This window comes from Armigeres subalbatus, chromosome 3, assembly GCF_024139115.2.
Source record: "Armigeres subalbatus isolate Guangzhou_Male chromosome 3, GZ_Asu_2, whole genome shotgun sequence".
Taxonomy (NCBI): domain Eukaryota; kingdom Metazoa; phylum Arthropoda; class Insecta; order Diptera; family Culicidae; genus Armigeres; species Armigeres subalbatus.
The window spans coordinates 246,977,506-247,003,061 of NC_085141.1; the positions used below are offsets into that span (position 1 = coordinate 246,977,506).

General features: G+C 40.0%; 1 protein-coding gene across 2 annotated transcripts in view; it reads right to left on the reverse strand.

Moving 5' to 3' along the window:
* LOC134223208 (uncharacterized) overlaps nucleotides 1-25,556 on the reverse strand; it is an 85,655-nt gene that overhangs the window by 11,860 nt on the left and 48,239 nt on the right. For both annotated transcript variants that reach the window (XM_062702347.1, XM_062702349.1), the window contains exon 3: nucleotides 22,333-22,944. In XM_062702347.1, coding sequence (XP_062558331.1) covers nucleotides 22,333-22,944 — 612 coding nt within the window. The remainder of the gene's footprint in view (nucleotides 1-22,332; nucleotides 22,945-25,556) is intronic.

Here is a 25,556-nt window from a genome sequence, read left to right on the forward strand (position 1 = left end):
TGAGACTCTCTTACCTCGGCATGTGCAGACCACTTATTAACTTCCTCGCGCTAGCCCTTCCGCTTCAATAATAACAAGTTAGTCATGCATGTCGACTGCTCCTCGGCGTGCTAGATATTATGCTGGCTCCAGGCAATCTGAATGGTTGGAGTCGAAACCGCGTTCCACTTCTCCACCGCTTTGCACGACCTCTGGTTGAGGGTACTGGGGTTGTGTCTTGACCGCAAACGTCTATCATTGCCTCCTCCTCGCGTCAAAACGAGGACATCGAACAGTATGTGCTCTGCATTTTCATCATCCCAGGTGGGCAGTCAGGGCAGTCGGGGTTTTGCGCGTGCCTAAACTTGTGGAGGTACTGTCGGAAGCAGCCGTGGCCTAACAGGAATTGTGTCAGATGGAAGTGCGCTTCCCCATGGAGTCCCCCACCCAGCTCGATATGTCGTCTTCCCCTCTTGAACACAAAGCCTTCTTGCACGCAAAGTCGACATGCCTTCCGGTGGTCAGCTTGTCGTCTATTATGACCTCAAGGAGCTTAAAACTCGGTTTTCATGTGATCGCGACTTCACCCACATGAATCACTGCATGTTGAACCGACTTGCGGTTGTTGATGATAACTACCTCCGTCTTATGTTGTGCGAGCTCCAGGCCTCTAGCGCCCATCCAATCCGCCACTGAAACCGACGATTTTGACACCAGGACGGAATTTCAGTTTCACATATATATCGGGCCCAGTATTGAACTTGTGATAGGAACGCTTTTCTGACCGGCATCGGTCTTTTATAATAGTACTCTGTTCTGGAAATAGTTTTCCAAAATCCGGTACGGGCCCACCGGCAGGCTAAGCGGTGTAGCAACAGCGCGCAACAGGCGCTGTTGAATGCATTCTTCACATCCAGTGTCACTAACGCGCAGTATCGAATACCTCGCCTTTTCCGTTGGATCACTATCTCAGCAGTCTTTACCACCAATGTGGATTTATGCTTGCAAAAACTAAATTGATTGCTTGACAGGTCGTCCGTATCCTCTGAGTACGTGGTCAGCCTGTTGAGGATGATCCTCTCCAGCAACTTGCCCGTCATGACAATTAGACAGATTGGTCTGTACGCCGAGGGGTTGCCATGCGGCTTCCCGGCCTTCGGCCTTCCATCTATCGGGAAACGGAAAACTACACTCATCGAGGCATCTCTGCATTGCTAGCCTAAACATGTTCGCTACGATTCCTGCCTTGAGAGCGCTGTTCGGAACTCCATCAGGCCCCGGAGCTTTGTTCGTTACCAGGGATTGGGCCACCGAGGGTAGTTCTGCGTTCGTCACCGGAGCCACCATTTCGGCCGCACCCAAAACACTGTGTGGTGCAGGAGACTAGGGACTTGTGGCTCGGAACGGGAAGAGTACCTCGATAATCCTCGCCAACCTATCTGTGGACCGTTCGGGTGCTGAAGAGCTTTTGGTATTGGTCATCACAATCCTGCGGGTGTCTTTCCATGGATTCGCGTTGGCACCTTTGCATAGGTTGTCGGAACACGCTCTCTTGCTTCTCTTAATGGGCTTGTTATGGGCCAGTTTCGCCGACGGAAGCACTTCACACATCACGTTGCATCCTTCGTCTAGCCTTAAGGTCACTCCTCACGGAATCCAAGTTTCAAAGCACTTTGAAAACGCGAGCACTTTGAAACTTGGATTCCGTGAGGAGTGACCTTAAGGCAGGTTGATCGAAGGGTTGCAATTCCGGACTCCACCAATATACCGGGTGTCTGCCATTACTCGGCAGGGCTTTCCTCGGTATGGTGGCATCTCACGCGCGTGGTAGGACCTGACAGGGATCCCCCGATTTCGGATGCTGCATACCATTCTTGATCTTAAAGCGAATTGCTAAATGACCACTATGTGTGTTGCCCTCATCCACCCTGCAGTTCATATCTAGTGCCAGACCAGGAATAACAAACGTTACGTCTATATACGACTCAACCCCTCGGAATGTGCTAGTGGAACTATCATTGACTTGCACTGCGTCGAGCGTCGCAAGCGCCTCATGTAACGCTTGACCCCTGCGATTGGTGAAGCGGCGCCCAAGCGTTTAAGTCTCCCGCTATGACAAACGGTTTCCGACCCACTATTTCGGACGATGGCCTGTCGATCATTTGGTTGAACTGTTCTAATGGCCACCTTGGTGGGGCATAGCAGCTACAGTACAATACACCATTGATCTTGGCTATCGCGATACCTTCAGCGAAGGAGTGTACCTCTTGGACCGGTTACCGTTTCGTCGTGCAAATATCCGCCCTAGACCCATGCGCACCCCAATTGGCGACACAGGTTGCTACGGTCTGGGCCCTTACAGTCATGGGACTTATGTCCGGACGCTAAGGTCCGATGTCCACGTAGCGGTTTGTCGCGTCCACGCAAGGTACCTAGAATCAAATGGGGTAATTCACACGTATACGTGTGCACGACTGAATTGATAATGGTTACACTGCGTGGACGCGGCGTGCACGCAGCTTGAAAAAACGCTACGTGGGCATCGGCCCTCAGTATCTATAGCACCTATCCACTGACGATGGCTTATTGGGCATACTGACCAACCGATCTTTACCTTCCCTCGCTTCAGAACATTCTTGAGTTCCGCAACCAGTACCCTGAAGTAGGCTACCTGCGTGCCAGAGGGTCTGTCTCTTAGGCGTACAGAGGCTTTATCCACCTCTACACCGCACTGCGATTTGACGGCAGAGGCCAAGTGTCCCAGTGCTGAAAGTTTATCGGCTACTCGCATCGATTAAGGCACAAAGCCTCACCTCTGTCCTTGATTTTCTTTGCGGTTCGAGATGCGTTCGACTTTCGCTTTACCCTACTGACCAGCTTCCAGGGATTTTCGGTCCCTTGTGCCCGGCGACTTATTTATTACCAGCCTAAGGTCGGAGTGGCCTGTGCAATACATAAAAGTCTTCTCCATTCAGCTCGGTCCATGGCTGCACTTCGCCAACCACGCAGTCTGCGGAGGGTCCGAAAATCGTTTTTAATCTGATCGATCCACCTTGCCCGCTGTACACCTCGCCTTCTTGTTCCCGTCGGATCGTTGTTGAGCACCATTTTAACCGGATTACTGTCCGACATTCTGGCTACGTGCCCGGCCCACTGCACTCTTCTGATTTTCGCGGTGTGAACGATGGATAGTTATCCCAACAGCTGATGCAACTCGTACCGTCCGCCATTTGCACCCCACCATAGATGGTACGCAGCACGCATTATTTTCTAGTTAGTTATTTTCTCGGGTTGATGCCTTTCGGGCTCCAATGCACCACGGTCTGCACCGTTCGGATAGCGTTTGGCCTTTATGGTCGCGCGTCATTTGGCTTTGCTTTGATAGCCTACGCCGGATTGCTGCCTGCGCCGTTTCGAGTTAGTCGCAGTTTTTTTCTCGTTGGCTGTCAGGGCGAAACCAATTGCCTCTTGGGCCATAGTAGCACCATCAAGCAGATCTGCGAGCCATCACCGTACCAATCACTATGTCATTCATGGTTACCAAAAATGCATCGCTTTTTCGTTTCGCTTTTTGACATTCCATCATTACACAAGTCTACCGCAGGCAGGTATGGTATGTCATTTAGCGTTAATCTTTCACTCACCTCTACACACAATCACAAATTAGGCAACTGGACACGCCCTTCCAATATTTTCAATTTTGAATGTCCGTCGTATGGCTTCAGTTAGTGAAGAATTATGCTAATAGCAAACAGATAATTCATCAGTCAATCTTTCCCACAGATAGCAAATAATGCATAGCCGAGTATTTGTTTACATTCGGTTCGCATACGAATAAAATCGCAATTGAGTGGTGAGTGAGGATTCGGCAGAAAGGTTCAAAAAAGCTCCGCAAAACGAATCATTGAGTCTAAATTGAATCAAGATCCTGAGTCCAACTCAGTGTTTTCTGCTGCACTCACTACAAATCGGTTCATTCTCATCTCTCGATTCCTTTTCGCATTATCTGTGGTTTCGCTTATTCCTGCTGGGGGCACTCGGTAAGTATGAATCGCTTGTTGGTTCGCTGTTGGGTTGAATAACATTCATTTTGCAATCGTGCATTGCTTTCGTTTTGTCGGAAACATATCAACATATATTGGAATGACTCTCATGGTGATCCATAGCACCATTCAACAACGGTTGTCGTTTGCTGCTACACCGAAAATGCAGTTCACTGTGAGGCTTGCTTGGTGACACGTACTTATGCTGTGTCATGTTGGGGAGTGACATTCAAAATTCAAATTTCAGCTAGGTGACAGTTAGCTAACATTCACGAAAATTTACGGGACTGGCACCAAGGAATTAGAAGACCTCGGTCTATTCTAGTATGTGTTTCATATTTTCACCACTTTAACGGGTGCTCCGGATCTTCACAAGAACCTTCGATAGCAATGCGAAAAAAATCTCGTCTATGTAGGAGTACGTCTGTGTTTTCTATGCTGGGGTACACTTTGCGATTACGAACATCGAAAAGCGTCACGAAATAATTATAGACTTTGTGCGTTAACGGGAAAAAGCACTGCCCTGGGTAATGCCGACGAAACGACGAAAAGACTATTGCTGTTCCTGCAGCAAACAAACCAGTGTAAAGAGAGAGCGAGAGGAAGTGTAAGAAGAAGCGTAGATGATATAGAGAAGATATTACGAGGCAAACAATGCAAAAATGTGAAACAAAAATCCGCATCCAACACGAATGCAGCCTCTGGTGTAAAATGTCGTAAATACACAAACAAACTACTGAAGGGCATGTCATTTCCATTTTTCATCGATTTTGAACGTCATTATCGTGGATCTGACAGAGGTTCAACCTCATACAAAGAAAAATCACTTAAATATCGTTAATTAAAATCCAAAAAGGTACTTGAGTACTCGGCCAGCCACTTAATGGACGACAGGTAATTTGTATTCGCGATGCTCTTGTGTTGCATTTGTAGTTCTCGATCTCTAAAATTGATTGAGAAAAATTCCGAGATTATTTGGTCACAAAGCAGAAAAGGGTTCGTCGCTTTAACAACGTAGAGGTCACTTGCATATTTGCATAATTGTATGGTCATATAAGTTAAAATACTGAGTTATCACGATAACCTAAGTTATTATGATATCTGTCCCCATGCATGTTTTTCAGGCAAAAATGGGCCGCCCAGGGGAAACGGCAGGTCGGGATTTTGAAAACTGTTCAGCAGCATAGAAGCATAAAAGCATATGGAGACGCATGGTACATTTACAGAACATGGTACAGAAAATTTCGGTTTACCAAATTCAATAAGAGTAAAACTTACCGATCATAAGAACTTCATAGCGGGAAGAAACCCATTGTTTACACAAACCCCTCAAGCCCTTGTGTATTATAATGGTTTGTTGCAGATGTTCTAGGTTCGCCAAATTGCTCCGGAGTTCAAATCAATTAATCTACCAGGTCAAGTCCGCCTGGTATCGAACCAAAATCAACCCAGCATGCCCATACAAGCCCATAGATCACTTGCGTATTATGTGTAGTCCAAATTATTCTGATGCAGATGTTTTAGATTCTCCACATTGTTCTGGAATGGTTGACCTCGACGCTCCGGAGACACCGACGTCACCAGCACGGTCGAACAAATCGTTCCCGTCGAACAGTTCAACGTCTTCGGCACCCCGCCGAAGAAACCTACGTCTTCGGCGCCCCGCCGGAAAGCTCACCATCTTCGGCACGTCGCCTGAAAAGTGTGCGTCTTCGGCACCCCGCCGGAAAGCCCTCCGTCTTCGGCACCCGCTGGAATCCCGCCATCGCACAGTGTTTTCTAACCCAGGAATTCGTGATCAAAAAAGTTTTGGCCATGAAAAGTGGATTTTAGAGTCTCAGTGACTTCGGAGAAAAGTTTCAGTATGTTAAGCTCCATATTTTAGAAAAAATTTTTTTTTTGACTAATCCCCCTAAAAGTGAGATAGAACTTCTCTTTCCTCCAAATATGAAGATACATCAGTGGTGTCTTTGAGAAAGTTGTAGAAAAAGTTTCTACGAAAAATTTTGCTATATAAACTTTATTTCTATCTCCTATAGAAGTCTAGATATGGGTCGTTATTTATGAACGACCACCAAAAATCAGGTTTTCCAAGATACTTTCGTCAATATATTTTTTAGATTTTTCAAATGTTCTACAAAGATGTCCGCGGCGATAAAAAAAACATGAACCTTTCAAAGACAGTTTCTTCTTATTTTCAATATTGACGAAGTTATTGACGATTTTCGGTTCAAAAATGAGCATTTTGACATTAACTGCATACATGTAGGGGCAAAATGGGGCAGAATTTTATTTAGGTAATGGAAAGTATAACTCATGCACTAATGGTTGCATTGCAACATATATGTGACATAGCTTGACATAAGTGCCGTATGAACATCTTTTTCTTCTTCTTCTTGTTATATATAAAAATGAATTGGTCTGTATTGTGCATAACTAAGAAACGGCTGGATAGATTTTCTTCATTTCTTCAGCAAATTTGTTTATCAACATGTCCGACGGATTTACAGAATATTTTCTCATGTAAAAATCTCGACTAAAATTGGAAAAAATATGAAAAATTGAAAATAAAATTTGTATGGAAATTTTAAAAAGGTAGATCACAACACGCATTCTCGCCTACTGTGTAGGACAACGTCTGCAGGGTCATATTTAGTCTTTACACTTACGCCAGACCTATGATTTAGCCAAATACAAAATTTTCCAAATGATTATTAGAACAAAAAATGTATTTGCGACCCCAGTGTATTTGGGACAATTGTATGATTTTAGAAATCATTATACAGCCAGGAATGTTGATGAGAGGAACTGCAGTATCGGGTAAATCAGTATTCTTTATTGAATGGAAACTATGGTTAGTGACACCTCAAACATCATAAATTTATGAAAACAATTCGAAGGTACTTGTTTTATCTATTTACTTTTCGAAATATCCCGGAATAATTAAAAGCCGGTTTGCTACGTCTAAAACATCACAATATTGCAAAACAGGTTAAAAGAAAAGTGTTCCAACAATTTTAGTTATTTGGACACTAGTGATACTCATGTTTCTTATGGAATCTTTATCCAGATTGCTATCGGAAATCAAGTTACCCTTGATTCCAATCTAAGATAAAAAATGCATAAGCATGAGGATTACTGCTCCCGGCCACGCCCATCTGTACCGTAACGAGGGATAGGAAAGGAAATGTTGATGTAGAACTTACTTAACGAGAGGCCCCCGACTTGGCGACGCCCTCATAAGTTCTACGGAGTTGGTGGTTGGGTAGGGTAAGGTAGGTCATGAAGTTGCCTCAAGTTGGCAATTCGACCCATAGACTATGTTGTTTACCTGTTTGTCTTGTCTTGTCTTGTCTTAGCACATGCACAGCCAGTATTGAAAAGCATCCTGGAAATGTCGGTTGTATTCCCGAGCATTTTCTTGTCTGCATTAATATTTGCAGCATATCATAAATATGACACAATTATTAAAACGGCCAGGCCCACCGTGCAGGCTTGAATTTGGGAGAAAATCCAGAGCTCCCCGGCAATCAGATTATTTAGTAATAAATAACATGATCAACGAAAAGTTTTGAATCTACGAAAGGAAGAAGCGGGGACAGCCGTACCAACCGTTTCACATTCAGGGGAAAGATGATTGACGAATCGTTGGGAGTGACTTTGCTAAGAAGATTAATGTACACTCCTTTGGTCTTCGACGTCTTGGGATGGGACAAAGTTTTAGTCTAGTGCCCTGGCTTATACACTGATGGGCAAAAGTATTCGCATTAATTCACATAGATTACTATGAAAACATGACGAATACTTATGTACATCAGTGTACATATAGGCCTAGGTTTAAGCGCCATTACTCGCTCTCTGAAACGAGACAATGAAAAAGAAACAAAAGCGATGAAAACCAAGCGAAAACTCAAGACGATAAAATTATACCAAATTTTTACTTACAACATCTCCATATTTTCCGTGCTTGGAGGCGTTTTTTTTTTATTTTCCCGTCAAAGCACAATTTATTGAAATTGCTTACCACAAATTTTCGCAAAAAGTGAATGAGGAATGAAAATGAAGAAACGGAAGAAAAAATAATCAAGAAAGCCGATTTTCCTTTATCTCCCAGGATCATTCAAGAGAAAAAAGGAATGATTCAAAAATGTTTTTCACCACAAATCACGAAACATTCTCCATCGACCAGAAAATTACATTGATACTTCGGCGGTACACTAGTCGAAGAAAACTGACGAAAAACTACGCAGAAAAAACTTTGATCAATTCCTCGTCCGATTCTGCAACTAGGTATGGTGATAGATAACGATGACAGATAAATGACGATAAATCACAGAATCATGATTCAAAATGTTTTTCAATGTAAGCAAAAAAACTACATTACAGTGATCACAGGTATAGAAGAATGATTATTCATTACGCTTTTATCATACATTCTTAAACTTTTTTCTTCTTTTATGTTTTTAGACAATTAAGGGCTTTTCAAAAGTTTTACCGGATTTTTTCCAAAGGCTTCCATAATCTTCAACGATTATATTTATGGAACTATGGCTGAATTTCACAATACGTGAATCATCATCAACATATTTGTCAAGAATGTGTTGTAATGTTCAATGATGAAAATATCTGAATATGCAAAGTATATAAAATTTATTACAAAATAAAAGGAAAGGAGATGAAATTCCAATGTTTGCGTGAGGTATGGATTTTCTCTGACATATCCAAAATTTAACCCTAATTCAATAGTAATGATTTATTATCTCGTCTTGTCTTGTCTTAGCACATGCACTGCTAGTATTGAAAAGCATCCTGCAAATATTTACTCCTCAACACTGAATGATGAAAGCAATGCAACTGTTGTTAGGAATGCCTGTCGCGATTTTTTCCAGCACACATATAGTTCCCATTCCCAAAAATTCAAACAAGCATTATCTTTCTGGTCACACTATGCTCTGCATACAAGAATAAGGATTTTGCTAGAACACATGTGCATGTTAAATGCAGTGCGTCACCGATACAACATTTTATAAGTAAAAAAATTGCCTCGCATTGCGTTAATTCTGGTATTCATATCAGTTAGGTTCGTCACAGCCATCACGCAATGATGCGCCCACATAAACAGTATTAGCTAATGACTAATAGCACTTGTCTTCATTATAAAATTATCCACCTACCTTGCGGGCACTATTCCTTCTAGGAGAAAAAGACTGTATAACTCACCACGATCGTGTAAGAAACTTATCCCCTAGAAAGTAGTCCAACCTGCTCGATAGTCATATTTTCTTGATGGTTTTATTATTTGCATTAATGGAGCCTGAAATGCCAATCCACCGATACACCTGCTCCAGAAACTGCTCAGCATGGCTCGATCCACGTTCCGTTTCATCAATGTGCAATGTCTTCATATAAACGCACTCATTCTTCCTTCTTCGGCTCCAGGCAGTGGCCTAATATTCACAAAGTTCGTTTTTTTATTTTTAGAAAACTAAGTCAAATTAAGGAATACTAAAATTTTCAAAAATTTGGCAGAACGTGGAAACAGTGCGTCCGTCTTCTTATGTAGCTTACTACGATCCCAGACTATGTTGTTTACCTGTTTTTATTTAAACTCTTGCCAGCCGGCTGTCGAAAGAGTATGCTAATATCGATTTTATTTACAGTTTATTCTTTAAATAATTTACATGCGATTTCTTAACCTTAACCTATCAACAACTATCCGTTGAACAAATCTAAATTTACCAAATTTGTACTTTCTGCTCAGTGAGCAAAACGATTCCTCTAGGTTCATCGAATACAAAAATCAACCATGCATTTTAAAGATAATTATACTAAACATTTTACAAAGTTTTATTTGAAGTATTTGACGAAGAAAACGACCTAAAAGGCTCAAAAACCAAATATAGAAAAATGTTTGCCCAAACTTAGTTTGCCCAAATGCCGAAGCGCAATAGCTATAGTCGGGGGGTTGCCTCAAGTGTAACGACCCATACAAACCTTGCGGATAGTTCACACGAATGTGACATAGAGGGGTAGGGGGATTGAAAATAGCCAATTTTTGCGTTAGGTTATTAATGGATCTTCTCTTATAGGAGGAAAAGAATATGAAATGTTACTTGTATGAGCCAGCCGCGCCCATTATGTATAGAAATTAGTGTGGAAAACTATGCATTTCTGAATTTTTGCTCTTGGAGATTAGGGCTGTTCGTGACCCCGAAAGGCTTTGAAAAGACATTGATTAGAAAAAAAAGTAACCCTACTCTTATATAGGTGTATTTGAAATAACAACTGCAAAAAACACATTATTGGGTTGATCTCACCTAAATTGATTCCTTTCCAAAACCAGTCATTTTATGGTCCGACCACCAAGATCCAGGAAACTTATAGAAGTATACACTTCACAGTAGCAGCACATACATTTCTTCTAATCTAAATCTAATCCTCAAAACGCGCGCCACTTGAACACAATAACACTATATGGTTTATCGGAATAATCGCAATCAGAAACGATAAAATATTTGCAAAACACAAATAAATGAAAAATGTAGGATTCTGAGACAGCCGAATGTTCCGAAACTACGCATAGGTCTGGCGTAAGTGTTATGCTCATGAACTAGATGACCCGGCAGACGTTGTCTTGCACAGTAGGTGAGAATGCGTGTTGTGATGTGCCTATACAAAATATCCATACAAATTCTAATTTGAAATTTTCATATTTTTTCAGTTTAAGTCGTGACTTTTACATGAGAAAATATTATGTAAACCCATCGGAAATTGTGATGAAGAAATTTGAACCCAGCCGATTCTCAGTTATGCGGAATACAGACCAATTCATTTTTTATATACAACAAGAAGAAGAAAGCATATCCATACGGTACTTACGGCAAGCTAAGTCACATATATGTTGCAATGCAACCGTTAGTGTTTGAGTTATACTTCCAATCTCCTAATTAAAATTCTACCCCATTTTGCCCCTACATGTATGCAGTTAATGTCAAAATGCTCATTTTTGAACAAAAAATCGTCAATAACTTCGTCAATATTGAAAAAAGAAGAAACTGTCGTGAAAGGTTCATGTTTTTTATCGCGACGGAGATCTTTGTAGAACATTTGAAAAATCTAAAAAATATATTGACGAATGTATCGTGAAAAACCTGTTTTTTGGTGGTCGTTCATAAATAACGACCCATATCTCGACTTCTATAGCAGATAGAAATGAAGTGCATATAGCAAAATTTTTCGTAGAAACTTTTTCTGCAACTTTCTCGAAGACACCAATGATGTATCTTCATAATTGGAGGAAAGAGAATTTCCATCTCAATTTTAGGGGGATAAGACAAAAAATTCGCCTCTAAAATCAACTTTTCAACTCGCTTGATAATAAAACATGTTGAATTAGAAGATCTGGATGCCAATTGATTTTATTTTCAGCCATTCTGTTTAGAACACACTGTTCACATTTTCGTTGGTAGATTGGTTTTTCAGACTTCTATTCCTCTGCGGTAAGTGAGTATTGGGTTGAACGAGCTTAAGTGAGTACGAGGGGCAATAAGGGATAAGCAGAGCGAGTTTGGGTTTCCGTTGGTTTGGCAAGTGGTTTGGAATATTCAGCCAGCAACCGTTCGAGGATTTCCCCTGAGGTATTGTCTCAAGAAAGTCGGGCAAATCAACAGACTGGTGGTCTCTCACACGTGAGAGTGGCGCTATAAGCCACCAAAGTTAATAATAACCTCATACGATTTTGCGAACGGTTACATTGATCTGAATTCCAGAACTATTTGGAGAACCTAGAACATTTGCATCTAATATGGAATATGGTAAATCGAAATGTTCTACATTCTAAATGACAGCATCCGTACTCCAGCTAATCTTTCTAAAAAATGAGGTTCCCTAGAAATATATTAAGCTAGCAAACTTCAGGAAATTAGATAGGTGGATAAGACAACGGTGAAAGAATTGTCACAATCGCTTAGAAGACACCCGGGAAGCATGATTCTAATGATTTCTTGAGCGCAGTATTAGACATTTTAACCAAAAACATGTATTTCGTTCTGGTTTCCCTTAATATAAGTTTCATGCAAATGCTTGCACACTTGTTCATTTTTTTAAATATAAAGCGGATGTGATGATATTTGCATAAAATATTTAGTCACAACATGAATCATCGCACAAATGTACCATGCGTGTCCATATGCTTTTATGCTTATAATATGCTACTGAACAGTTTCCAATATTCCGACCTATCCTGACCCTGAGAGGCCCATTTTTGCCTGTTTTTGCCTGGTTTCAGATATCTGGAGCAAGGTGGGTCATTCAAGCGGAAAACGATTTACGAAACCTGCACCTCCATTTGTTCTAACGTCCGTTTATTCATTGAGGTACGTATATCTAGTTTTCTTCATTAGGTTGTCTTCAAATTCGATTACATGCTCCAGGATTAAACGGAGCGTGATAGTGTGAGAAAACATTTCTGTCGAATCGATCTGGATTATAATAACTGTTTGAGCACTTTCCCTAGGGGCCCTTCTTAGCCGTGCGGTAAGACGCGCGGCTACAACGCACGACCATGCTGAGGGTGGCTGGGTTCGATTCCCGGTGCCGGTCTAGGCAATTTTTGGATTGGAAATTGTCTCGACTTTCCTGGGCATAAAAGTATCATCTAGCCTCATGATATACGAATGCAAAAATGGAAACCTGGCTTAGAAACCTCGCAGTTAATAACTGTGGAAGTGCTTAATGAACACTAAGCTGTTAGGCTGCTCTGTCCCAGTGTGGGGGGATGTAATGCCAATAAGAAGAAGAAGAAGCACTTTCTCTAAGATACCTTGAATCCAGGCGACCGGGAAAGCAACTGCGTCCAGCTAAATAGAAAACACTAGATTTGTTTCACAATTAAAAAAAAAGAATTCTTCAGCGACGAACCCTGTTGGGTAGATTTATATTTCACGAACAAAACAATGCAAATCGTACCCAGCCTTGTGTCTAAAGCTTTTAACCCATTATCATCGCAACATTGTTTCAATGCCACTTTTACTCTCATTTGTAATCTGAAACCAGTCTGAAAAAACTTTTCCCACGTGTGAACGTACTGCTTACACGTGCTCCGTTATAGTAATGTAAGAAGGAGTTCACTAATCGGAGCTATGAGAATCACCTGACTCATCGATCCAACTGCATCACGCCACCACATTTGCGGGGGTACTTTTTTACCTGAGTGCAACGGCCACCATTAGCAACCAGCAGGACCGTTCGATGCGAATTATAGTGCTCACATGCAACTCATGTTGTCTTGTTGTTAGTTTGACTCGACTGGTGGTGGTTGTTGCATTTCATATAGATAGTGTAAACAGTAATGGATGGCTGGCCAGCGAACATGGTCTAATGCAACGGATACCCTTTTTATCGGGGAATTTATTCACCAGACATACGAACTAATTTGACCCAGAAAATGAAAAGGTGAATATATTTTGCTACAATTTGTTCGACTTCAGCGAAATTGACAGATTCATGTTTCATTTTGGCAAACCCTCTTGAGTACCATATGTGTGTTCTTAAGGTTTGATACCTTCAAGATAAAAACTTTTTTTTTAGATTTTGATTATAGAAGCTGAATTAGACACGGTCATTGGATGTAACAATTAGAGGTGAGATTGCGTCATCGCTCTTTTGACAGTCTTTCGGATATCAAAACCATTCAAAAATTCTTAATCTAATATATTTTAGCTACATACATCAATCTAGGAGCAAAAATCCCTGAAGTGGAGGAAACTTTCTTTCGTTAAATTGTTTAATAAGACTTTTTTACATTTCTTTTGGAGAATACATCAGAATCAGGGCATCAATTTCGTACTCTAATTAATATTTTTGCCGCTTACATTGTTGGAAGAATCAAGACTATATCAAAATAAAAATATATTCTCTTATTGGCAAACCACTGAATAAGGATAAGGAATAAAATCAGTAATGATTCCGTTTCATCAGAAATTTTCGAACACTATTCTAGTTTGAATCTTGCGCAAAATAGAACAAGATTGCTGGTTTGTCCAGCAGTGTTCTGTTCAAGTTAGGACAAAATTTCAATTTATTGAAATAATCATATTGCTGCTAACCATAATTACATAGTGCATTGATCCGTAGATAAAATGACGCATTCATACACCAAAATAATTGAAACATGTTTGAATTTAGAGATTCATTTGTAGTTTAAGGAAATCTTTATTAGGGTTATACATTGGATAGGAGTTTGGGAATAAAATTGAAACTGTAAAAATGCCATCTTCAACAGTCGTTGTAGTTTTAAAAATTCGAAAATTTATAACTGGAATACTGCTCAGTTGTATTTTTGCACGAATTTGCAACAGAATTTACTCGAGTTATATTTTGTTCAAAACAAAAGTAGATCACTTTATCAGCTTAAAAAAAATCAGTTTCATCGACATCACAGCAGTTCGACATTTGAATTAGCATCGGAAGTTCATATTTTCGTTTTTCATATAAAACATGTCTGCTAGTTTGTAACTGCTACTGAAGGTACATTTACCGTTTTATACCTTTGAGAGTTGTAATCTGTAAATCGAGGAAAAAGTATAATTTGAACTGTAACATTACTAAGAGTAAAATTCGGGGGTGTCAGTTTGAATAATCTGAAACATAAATTTTCCCAGCAGCTGTTCTAGATTCATTTTTTACACCAGTCAACTGTCAAAAAATCAAAACTGGTATAACGCTCAGTTCTATTCACGAGATTCAAATATTTTTTAATTGTTTTGGGAATTCGTACTCTAGTCGAAATACCTTCCAAAACCTTTAGATGCGTGGAAATGCACTTGGGAAGAGGAAAGAACGACTATCAAATCCACAAGATTTTCTAGATTTCTAATAGATTTTCTCTAAAATGGGACAGAAATTACAAAGTTTCCAAATAGCTCTCCAAAAAATATTTCCTGAAGTTTTCAAATTTGGAAGTGATAATGAAAAAGCAGCTGAAACTTGTTTAATAGTGTACAAACCCGTGTTCCAGATTCCACTTAAAACATTATTCTGAAGCGTTTTCTCCAAAGATTTAGCCAAAGGAATCAAGAATTTTTGGATTCCTCAATAGATTCCATTAGATTCCTCTTGAAGATACTTCTTTAGTGTTTTTCAACTAAAGCTCATTATAGAATTTCTGTTTTCCACAAGCAAAGAGACAAAGGGTCAAAAAACAACAGGTCCAAGGGACACAAGGTCGAAGACAAAATGTCGAAAGACAAAAGGTCAAAAATACAAAGGTCGAAAGGACAGAACGTCGGAAGGAACAAAAGGTTGAAAACGGGAAAAATAGGACTTACTTCTTCCTTCTATTTTCTTCTATCTTTTTCCTTCTTCCTTCTCCCTTCTCCTTTCTCCTTTTATCCTTATTTTTTCTCTCTTGTTTGTTCTCCATTTTTCCCTTTTCCTACTTCCTATTTCTTTCTTTCTTGATCCTTCTACTTTCTTATTTCTTCCTTCTTCTTTCTTCCATATTCCTTCTTCCTTATTCCTTTTTCTGTTTTGCTATTTTCTTCTTTCTTCTTACTTCCTCTTTCTTCTTCTTTTTGCCTTTCTCGTATATAAAGTATACGTAAATGCTATATGTTCGCTCCATAAATTTTTATAGGAGGCTCGGAGACAAAAGTTGGCAAACATTTTAGCTCTTTTTTCAGGCACTTACCTTCAACTGATTTGCTTGTAACAAGTTGCATTTAACGCAGGATCCTGTCCCATTGTTTCCTATTAAAAATTGGTCAGATCGGACTATGGGCTCCGAAATTATAACCAAAAATACATTTTTTACAGGAAAAATGCGTAAATTCACACTTTTTTGGGAGCTTATTTTTCATCGATTTGCACACAACAAGTTGCATTTGACGCGGAATTCTGTTCCATCGTTTTCTATCAAAAATTGACCAGATCGGACTATAGATTAATAAATTATGGCCAAAATATTTTTTTTTATACACAAAATGCATTTCTAAAACTCATTCATTTTTTCCGGCGCTTATCCTCAACCGATTTACTCTCAACAAGTTACAATCATTGTTTTCTGTCAAAAATGAGCCAGATCGGATTGTGGGCTCAGAAGTTATGGGGAAAATACATTTTTTGGAAGGCAAAACACACTTCAAAATGCATAGTGCGAAATGTCTCACTTAGCTTAGCTTATACTGACTGTACATATCAATGGTTGCTACTCCGTGATTGATCCGAGCTTTTGTGAATAAAAACATAAATTCACATGAAAAACTGATTTAGTCATTTATCCTTAACCGTTTTATTGCAACAAGTTGCATTCGATGGTGCTTAGGGTGCCAATGGAATGTATGGGAAAACATTTCATCATTTCAAACATGTCATCGAATTTCAAAAACCGATATTGCTCACAAGTTTCGTTGCCCCAAAATATGACCCCATGCAAAATTTGAGCTCAATCGGACATGATTTAGAGGTGCCTAAAATTCATCAAAATTTTGAAATTTTTACCCATGAAAATTTTCCCAGGAAAAGTCGAAAATCGAATTTTTGTTTTTGATGCCAAATGGCTTAAAATGCATGAAACGTCGAGATCTGATGTAATTTAAAAAAAAAATTGGGAAAATTTTTTTTCTCTTAGAACATTTTTGGATGAGGAAAAAATTTTTCATCGGATTTTAACACCGGACGATACGCAAACGTTTTTGTAGCCAAAAATATCCCCCTATGCAAAATTTGAGCTAAATCTGACATGATTTAGAGGTGCCTAAAATTCATCAAAGTTTTGAAATTTATACCCATGAAAATTTTCCCAAGGGGGACCAAAGAAAATGTTGAAAATCAATTTTTGTTTTTGATGCCAAATTACTTAGAAATGCATGAAACGTCGAGATCTGACGTTACTAAAAAAAATTTTTTTGGAAAAATCGTTTTTTTTTTCTTAGAACATTTTTGGGATTTTTTTTCATCGAACACCGGACGATACGCAAACGTTTTCGTAGCCAAAAAGATCCCCCTATGCAAAATTTGAGCTAAATCAGACATGATTTAGGGGTGCTCAAAATTAATCAAAAAAAATTTTTCTCACAAGGAGGACTCAAAATGAAAAAACTTTGAGAATTATTTTTTTGAAAAAAATCAACTGTCTGTCAATTTCTTATGGCTTTCCGAAGCGAATTGTATCCAGAGCGGTGCCTGACGTGCAATTATACAACAACCCATGTACTGGCCCATGGGGGATCGTTTCCCATGTATCATCTTAGTACCTATAGCTGCCCGGAGCTGTAAAAGACTTCCAACGAATCCGTAGCCTGTCGCATGTCGCTCTTGAAGAATGCTGTGTCAGAGAGATATTCACGGGAAATAGACTGATTCAACTCTATTGGTATATTAGGAGGGTAAGAAAGTTTGGAACAAGGTAAGTGTATTTTCGTAATTTTTACATTATTTAGTAATTTACTTTAACTTGGTTATCACGTGCTAATATGAATTAGAAAACGTATGACCAAGAGAGCTTTCGACTTTTTTTATTATTATTTTTCAATTGAAAACTAACCTCCCTCATATTGGTGTGATCAGAAGGTTCACAGTTCAACACTATGGTTTCATAGAAATAAGGCATGATGAAATAAAATGAATCTGCAAAACAAATTTATTTTATTTCATGGTTGATACAACGTGATAATAAATGGTCGCAAGTGTGAGAAAAGTGTATTTATAACATGTAGAATAATACCTACATATTATCTATTTATAACATATTTATTGTTGCAGTATTATGCGACCCCAATATTTTAATTAAATCGTTGCATGAACGCTGAAATAAAGATGATCAATTCATTAATTCCTCTGATAATGCTACATTGATCAAACTCATCATATTACTCTGTCTCTTACGCGAATGGAACTTGAGGGTGTCAGTTCGAAAATAAAAAAAGTCACCCTGTCGTAACAGTGGTTACCAAGAGCAATAGTACATTTATCTTGCTCTGCGAGCGGAGTTGGTCAATGATTGTTGGACTGTCGCTTATAAGTTTGTATTGTATAGTATTACAATATTGTATATATATATTTAATTGTATATGTTTTGATATTTTTGTCTTAAATGTGATAGTGAAAGGTATTTATGGCGTTAAAAAATGTTATATATTATCAGGAATGTTGGAATTGGTGGAAAGTTTCTATATAAATCAAACTTTTCAATTTACAGGTTTCAAATATAAGAAATGAAAAACAGTGAATTTGACACGCTCTTCCTTAGACAGGTTAAGAAATGAAGTGCCCAACAAGTACTGTAGAGTGGAACCGCATGCATAACATTTTTTACGCCTGGATGGTGGCTGACTACTCATGTAAATTATTAAATATGTATGGTTTGAAAGTAATAATATTAATAATATTATTGTTCGGATTATATTTTCTAAATTCATTATCATTATCATTCATTAGAATGATTATTCTCCTGTAGTTTAGATTGATATATGTTGTCATATTATAGTTCTTTTATTTTGGGGAACATCATAAATTGCACAATGATATACGCAGGAGGAAGCAGTGTATTAACTAAAATTTGAGTTTCCACATAAAAAAAACTGACAAATGAGTTTGAAGTGTGCCTTGATTCGATTCGGACGTTTTTCCTCCCACGTGTCAAATTTTTGATACTTGCATAAGGGAAAAGTTTTTTTTTCATACAAGTGTTCGATCGCTAAATCCAAGGTGAAAAAAGTTCTTGAAATATCCTTTAAGTGCTGAGCATTTTTTCTTGGATCTTGGATTAGTTTTTGAAGAATTCTATACAAGTGCAAGTGCAAGCTTTTTCGTGTTGGACGCAGAACAAGCGAAATGTCCGATTCTGCAGTGCTGGCGAGAAAAATTATAAGAAAATGAAACAATCAGTTTCTTGTGCTTTGTATTTGACATAAAATGATCGCGCGATTATCTAAATGTCCGGTTCTTGTGTGCGAGTGGATACATTAATAAGAATGTGAACAATCAGTGCAGGTTTGTACGTGTTTTGTAGGACGTAGAACGCGTCCTTGTTTTCTTCATTAAGCAGAACGATCAGCCGGTCATCAAAATTGTGTTCTGCTTTGTGCGGTTAGCAGAAAGATCGGCCGGTCACCGAAATTTTGTTCTGCGTAGTGCGGGTGAGTAAAATAATTAGAAAGTTAAAGTCTACATCGCGTCCTGACATGTTTTCTTCAGGAAGCAGAACGATCGGCCGGTCATCGAAACTATGTTCTGCTTTGTGCGGTAAGCAGAACGATCAGCCGGTCACCGAAATTTTGTTCTGCTTTGTGCGGCCTTAAATTAAAATTACTAGTTTTGTTTTTATCGATCAAACTACACGCTATACACGGCATACCGTTTACCAAAACGAACCCTGCCACACTCCCTACCCCATATATCCAACATCCCAGTGATTTCTCGTGGAAGTGCAGATGACTCGTCGGCTTCTATCAAAGCGAGAATCATGTCAACATTCTCCTACCCATTCCTCAATTGACCTGCATTCGGACACGGCCGGCGCTGGTATTGCTTATTTTGGGTCACCAGTTCTTACACATTGAAGATGATGTTAGTCCCAAACTTCATCTGTTGGTTCTCTGTGTAATTACAGCTGACCTGGCAATAACGGAGTAGCAACCGTGGGCGGTCAATCATGCTCATGCTCAATTCATCCTAAAGGCAATTTTTCTAATAAGAAATACCTAAGGGGCAAGGCAGAGTAAACGCGATGTGCGATGCGACGCGACGCGACAGTGCAATTTGACAGCCTGTTGATAATGATTATTATTGTTTTGCGTGTGTCGCGTCACATCCCTCGTCGCGTTTACTCTGGCTTGCCCCAAAATGTTTGTTCAACAAGTATTTGAAGAATGATAGTGGACTTTTTGTTTTCTATCAAAAATTTTCATCGGATAATACCCACAGAATATCGTCCATGATGATGATGATGATGATACTACCATCTATTGTAGCAAGGCACCTGCCGATAGCACTGGTCATATCTGACAAACGATTTGATCATGATTATATTATTGTTTGTATTTCATCAAACTTCTGTATGAAGGGCCAAAATGGGTGGGGTGGTTCCATAAGCAGAGACACTTATGCGAATCCACGGGATGAATAAAGAATCTACTTCCAGAAGAAAGTTAGTACATACAATAATATAACCTAGCCCTCGTTTCCCAGATTGACCCAATAGATGGGGAGAAGAGCCCGCCCTTTATTCACGAGATGTTAACAATAGGAAGTTGGCGATTCCACTCTTCCTATCCAAATCGCTTCAATCGGGTGCCCTGATGGTTATTTATTATTTACGACGTTATTTTAACCCTTTATAAGGCAGTGGCAACTATATTGCCACCAACAAATAATATGTTTTTCTATTTATTAACAAGAGCTCTACCTATTATTTCACATGTAGTGACTTTATTTGCTTCCTAGTAACACCCCAGATGAATTTGAGCCATAAAAAAATTGAAATGTCAATTTGAGAACAGATTTTTTTACGAACAGATTGTAAGTTTCGAGTGGAAGAAGGATTTTCAGTTATAATTCGTTAAAAAAACGACAAAGATATATTTTTTCCCGTTGGTATCAATTATTTTGAATCTCCTGTGTTAGATTACTACGTGATTAGCGTGAAAAAAGCTTTGCCTTTCTGTATATTTGGATTTTTGACGAAATTGTGTTTTTTTTCCCAAAGGTCCCCCCTTGGGAGAAAAAACGCGAAATTTTATTTTTTCACTTATAATGTGTTTTCTGACTAGGACTCTTCACCAAAAAATGTAACGTACCTTGCTTTGACTGGTTCTACGTAAAACCAAATTTTTAAAAATCTTTTTATATTTTTGTTGTTGCCTGTTTTCCCGCTTGCCGGGGAGTGGCAACTATATTGCCACCAATGTTGTCCCGCTTCGCGGGCAGTGGCAACTATATTGCCACCAATGTTTTACCGCTTGGCGGGCAGTGGCAACTATATTGCCACCAATTTTTCAATGTTTCTGAACTGTTTAATGTATAACAAACATACATTTAAGTTTAATACCATGTCAACATTGTGTCCTATTGTTGTTTTTGTTAATTTATTGTTTAGATTCGTCTGCCTTATAAAGGGTTAATATAGTTTTTAATGTAAATGAATAATATATATTGGAATTGGCTCACCAAATTTCCGTTCTGGAGCAGTTGAAAGGCAGAACTAGTGTATCATAAAGGCATAATCAGCTTCAAGGACTTCAGGAAATCGTTGACAATCGCCACAACACACATGCAGGTTGATTGTGAGAATCACATCGTTTCTATCTATACTTATCGTATCTATTATACCCACAGAATATCGTCCAAAGCCTAAAATGTGTTGACATGAATATCTCGTTTTGAAGGAATCATGCGTTGTATTTCTTATTAATAGCATGCCAATAATGATCACCGATTTGCCAAAAAAAAAATCCCCACCCGGTGGTAGCTCATTTTTCTAATAACTTAAAGGTTGTAAGTTAAGTTACAGAATCTGTGTCTCTCGTAACGACCACAATAAGAACATACAGATATAATCATATATATGCTATACCTTATTTTAGGCTGATTCTTATGGTAAAATGATCCGTGGTTTTGATGGCCTCTGTTGAACTTCTTCTAAGATCTAATAATGTTGAAATACTTGGGTCATTCAAGTGAAAGAACCAGATCTGATCCATTCAACTGGCATAATTATTGGGTAAAGATTGCCTTTTACCAACTTGTTTTTTGTTGCATTTCAATTGCAACATCTACCATTACGCATTTGTCATAGCGAAGATATCCCCAGGGATACATGTACCCCATGTTAAGAACCGCTGTCTTAGGGCCAATTTCTTCACCTCCGCTTAACTCTTAAGCGGTGCTTACCCATACGCTTAAACCTGGTTTAAGCACTAAGCGGAGGTGAAGAAATCGGCCCTTTGAGGGTTAATAATGCAATCACCATCATTGAAACGCGAAAGAATAAATCTCAGTTAAGTCCGATTTGCACGGATTTGTAAATCGGTTGTTTCAAAATTCTCGAATCCATCATGACCGTGGCAATGGAACGGATACGTGTAAAATGCGTGTTGAAACTTAAAGTCAACTAACGGTCTCCATGTGATGTATTAAAATATAGACGCGCAGAATCAATGTACGGCAGGCCTTGTAACCACGTTGAAATTGGATAAATTGCAATTACAACACATAACGCGCTGTGACGTGGAAATAATGTCTATTGAGTTTAGAGCTCAACCAAGCTACGCATAAAATCGTAAGTAAATAAACACAGTGTGACTAGAATTACCGTTTTCGATGTGGCTAAAGTGATGCATAGCGGCCGGCGGCGTCGGAAAGGTGGTCGTCGGCGGCTGCAGTGGCACTGTGGACGAGAGAGGCAGCGGTTGCATGGTCACCGTGGACGAAGCGGTGGCGGTGCCATCCAGGGAGGCACTGACGAAGTTGCTGGAGGACGGTGCCGTTCGACACATGCTGACCACCGCATAGATTGGCACATTATGTTTTTGGGGGTTTTGTCCGTGTATGAACGAACTCTTATCGCTCATCAGCTCCTCGATGTCGTTATTGGTGACGAGATACCAATTTTTGGACTCGTTGCCGATCGGCAGGTCGAACAGTCGATCCAACGAAGTGGCCGGGTCGCGAAAGTTACGCTTGTTGCGGTTCCGCGCCTGCCGCACCGTCGGATCGTAGTAGGTCAGCTCGTTCTCGTTGTCATAGTAGTAGGGGTACTGATTCAGTTCGCTCACGTCCGATATCTCGTTACCGGGGTAGACCGTAACGATTTTCGCCTCCTCTGCGTGCACGTGCTCCAAAAACGTGGCCACCGATCCGGGTAAAAACTTTTCGTTCGGGGCAAGCCAAACCAAGGGGGCCCACTTTCTTACGAGTGCTTCCACTGGAAAATGAGGAGACAGAGAAGAGAGAAAAAAACATCAATTAATTATTCAACACTTTTCACTCTTCGCTTCACTAGATTTATCTTCTTCAATGGACAGAAATGCTTGACCTACGACAACAATGCAAATCGCAATTCAACAATGATGGTATTTCACCGTTGTCAGCTGATTGAAATAGCTACGGTGCTGAGCACTTGGTCACATGTCGCTGTTTACGGTCAATTTGGATATTGCTCCACTTGAGCATAAGCATTTACAAGTGTTATGGATATTACCCTGTACGGTAATATTCTTTTAATGGCTTTTCTCGGAAGCTAATATACAGTTAATAATAGCCTTAGCAACGTAATGCAGTCGAAGTAGGTATTAAGGTTGCTGCCTAATTCGAGCAAAATTCATTGGAAGCTTCGTGCTCCAAATATGTACAGAAAGCTGTTTTTCGGCTCAGTAAATCGGACTAGTTTTAAATCGGCACTTAAGAAGCTGAGTATAGCTTCGATGGGCTCCATGAAATTTTACACTGATCTAGATGTGCTCATGAGATACAGTAGAGGATTATATATACGTCAATTAGAAAATAGATTCGAAAATGGTTTATTTTTCAATTCAGAGTAAACAGCTCCTCAGTTCCTTAACAAATAGGGTCAAGGATGTTAACGATCATTCAGTAATTTGCGTTCGATCATTTAGTAGTTTGTCAATAACACATTCCAGAAGCTGAATTTCAAATCATGTTGTATGGTGGACTTCTAGTGCGAAGGTTTTTCTACAACTTTGCCTAATGGTTCGCCCTTTATCGTACCATGTGAGACTGCTCACCTCTTCCATTCAGTTCGCGCTGACACATACTACTCGAGTCATTCGACCTAACACTCCCTCTGACATCCCTTGTGGGACGTTTCGCTTAGGTTCCCACTTTTGACGTACCATGTGAGTCTGACTCACCTCGTTCATGCCATATGAGACTAGCTCAACTCGACTCAACTCATTCCTTTCGTACCATGTGAGACTGACTTGGATGCTCACCCACACTCCTCTGCCACGCCGCGGGGTATCAGTAGTCGTAGGAACAAACATTCCTGCGTTACTCCCAGCGCGGCGTGTGCAGTCCATACATACACCTATTCATTCACACTTCTGCCATGCTTCGAGGTGACGATCTCGGTTGCCACCCACTGCGCCAATACCTCTGCATGGGCAGACCATTCACACACTTCTTCGCGTTCGGCACTTTCGCTCTAACTAACCAATCACAAGTTAGTCATGCTTGTCGATTGTTGCTCGGCTCGCCAGATTCTCTGCAAGCTGCAGGCAATCTGAGTGGTTGCAGTCGAGACTGCGTTCCACTTCTCCACCGCTTGACACATCCTTTGGATAAGATTATCCGGAGTTGTGTCCCGGCCGCAAACGTCTAGCATTGCTCTTCTTTCGACGTCGAAACGAGGACATACGAACAGTATGTGCTCTGCAGTTTCGTCAACACCTGGGCAGTCAGGGCAGATGGGGACCTCCGCGTGCCCAAACCTGTGGAGGTACTGTCGGAAACAGCCATGGCCTGACAGGAATTGTGTCAGATGGAACTGAACTTCCCCATGGGGTCTCCACACCCAGTTTCCTTTTTTTTTTTTTTCCTCGTTTGTCGGGTGAAGATCACTGCGTCCAGATTTTAGGACTATTGTGATATACCCTTTTACTGTGAAATACGCAAGTTATCTCAGTAACATGTTTGTCACTGAGATACCTTGGTATCGACTGAACTCAAGACCATCTATTATTGATGAATAGAGATCCTGAGTTACAGTATGTGACTCCCCCATTCTGGCGAGACTAGCTTTATGAAGCCAACCACGTCCTTGGGGGATAAGATCCATATGTCAGCAGGCCCTTGCTGAGAACTTTGAACCTACGTTGGGTGAGTGCACTGCAATAGCAGAGGATGTGTTCTGATGTTTCTCTCTCCTCGTCACAGAAGCGGCAATTTGAGGTTTGGATTGCTCCGATCTTTGTAGATGGTATCTGCAGGGGCAGTGTCCAGTTATTAGACCGGTGTAGATGTTGAGATCCCTTTTGTTGAGACCTAATAGTTGTTGGGTTTTCTTGGGTTAATCGTTACGAGCCTTTTGGATTGGCTCGTATGGGGAAGTGCATTCCAGTTTGATGTGATTTGACTGACCATATATTTGTTCAGTTCCATTTTTACAGAGCAGTCTGAGATCCCGCAGAAGGGCTCAGGGCCAATGAACCTTTCATTAGATCCATTCCTGGCTAGCTCATCAGCAATCTCGTTTCCCTCTAGACCCGTATGTCCTGGGATCCAATATAGGTAGACTCGATTGCGTATGGATAAGTTTTTCAAAGCCAGAATGCATTCCCACACTAGCTTTGAGTTACAAGTGTAGTTATTAAGCGACTTAAGTGCCGCTTGGCTGTCAGAGAAAATACATATTTTTGCAAATCTATACTTTCTCCTCAGGCATAATAACACGCATTCTAATATTGCATATATTTCCGCCTGAAATACTGTGGGCCACTGTCCTAAGTGGACAGAAATTTTTGTTGTAGGGCCATAGATTCCGGATCCTGTCAGATTATTCATTTTCGAACCATCTGT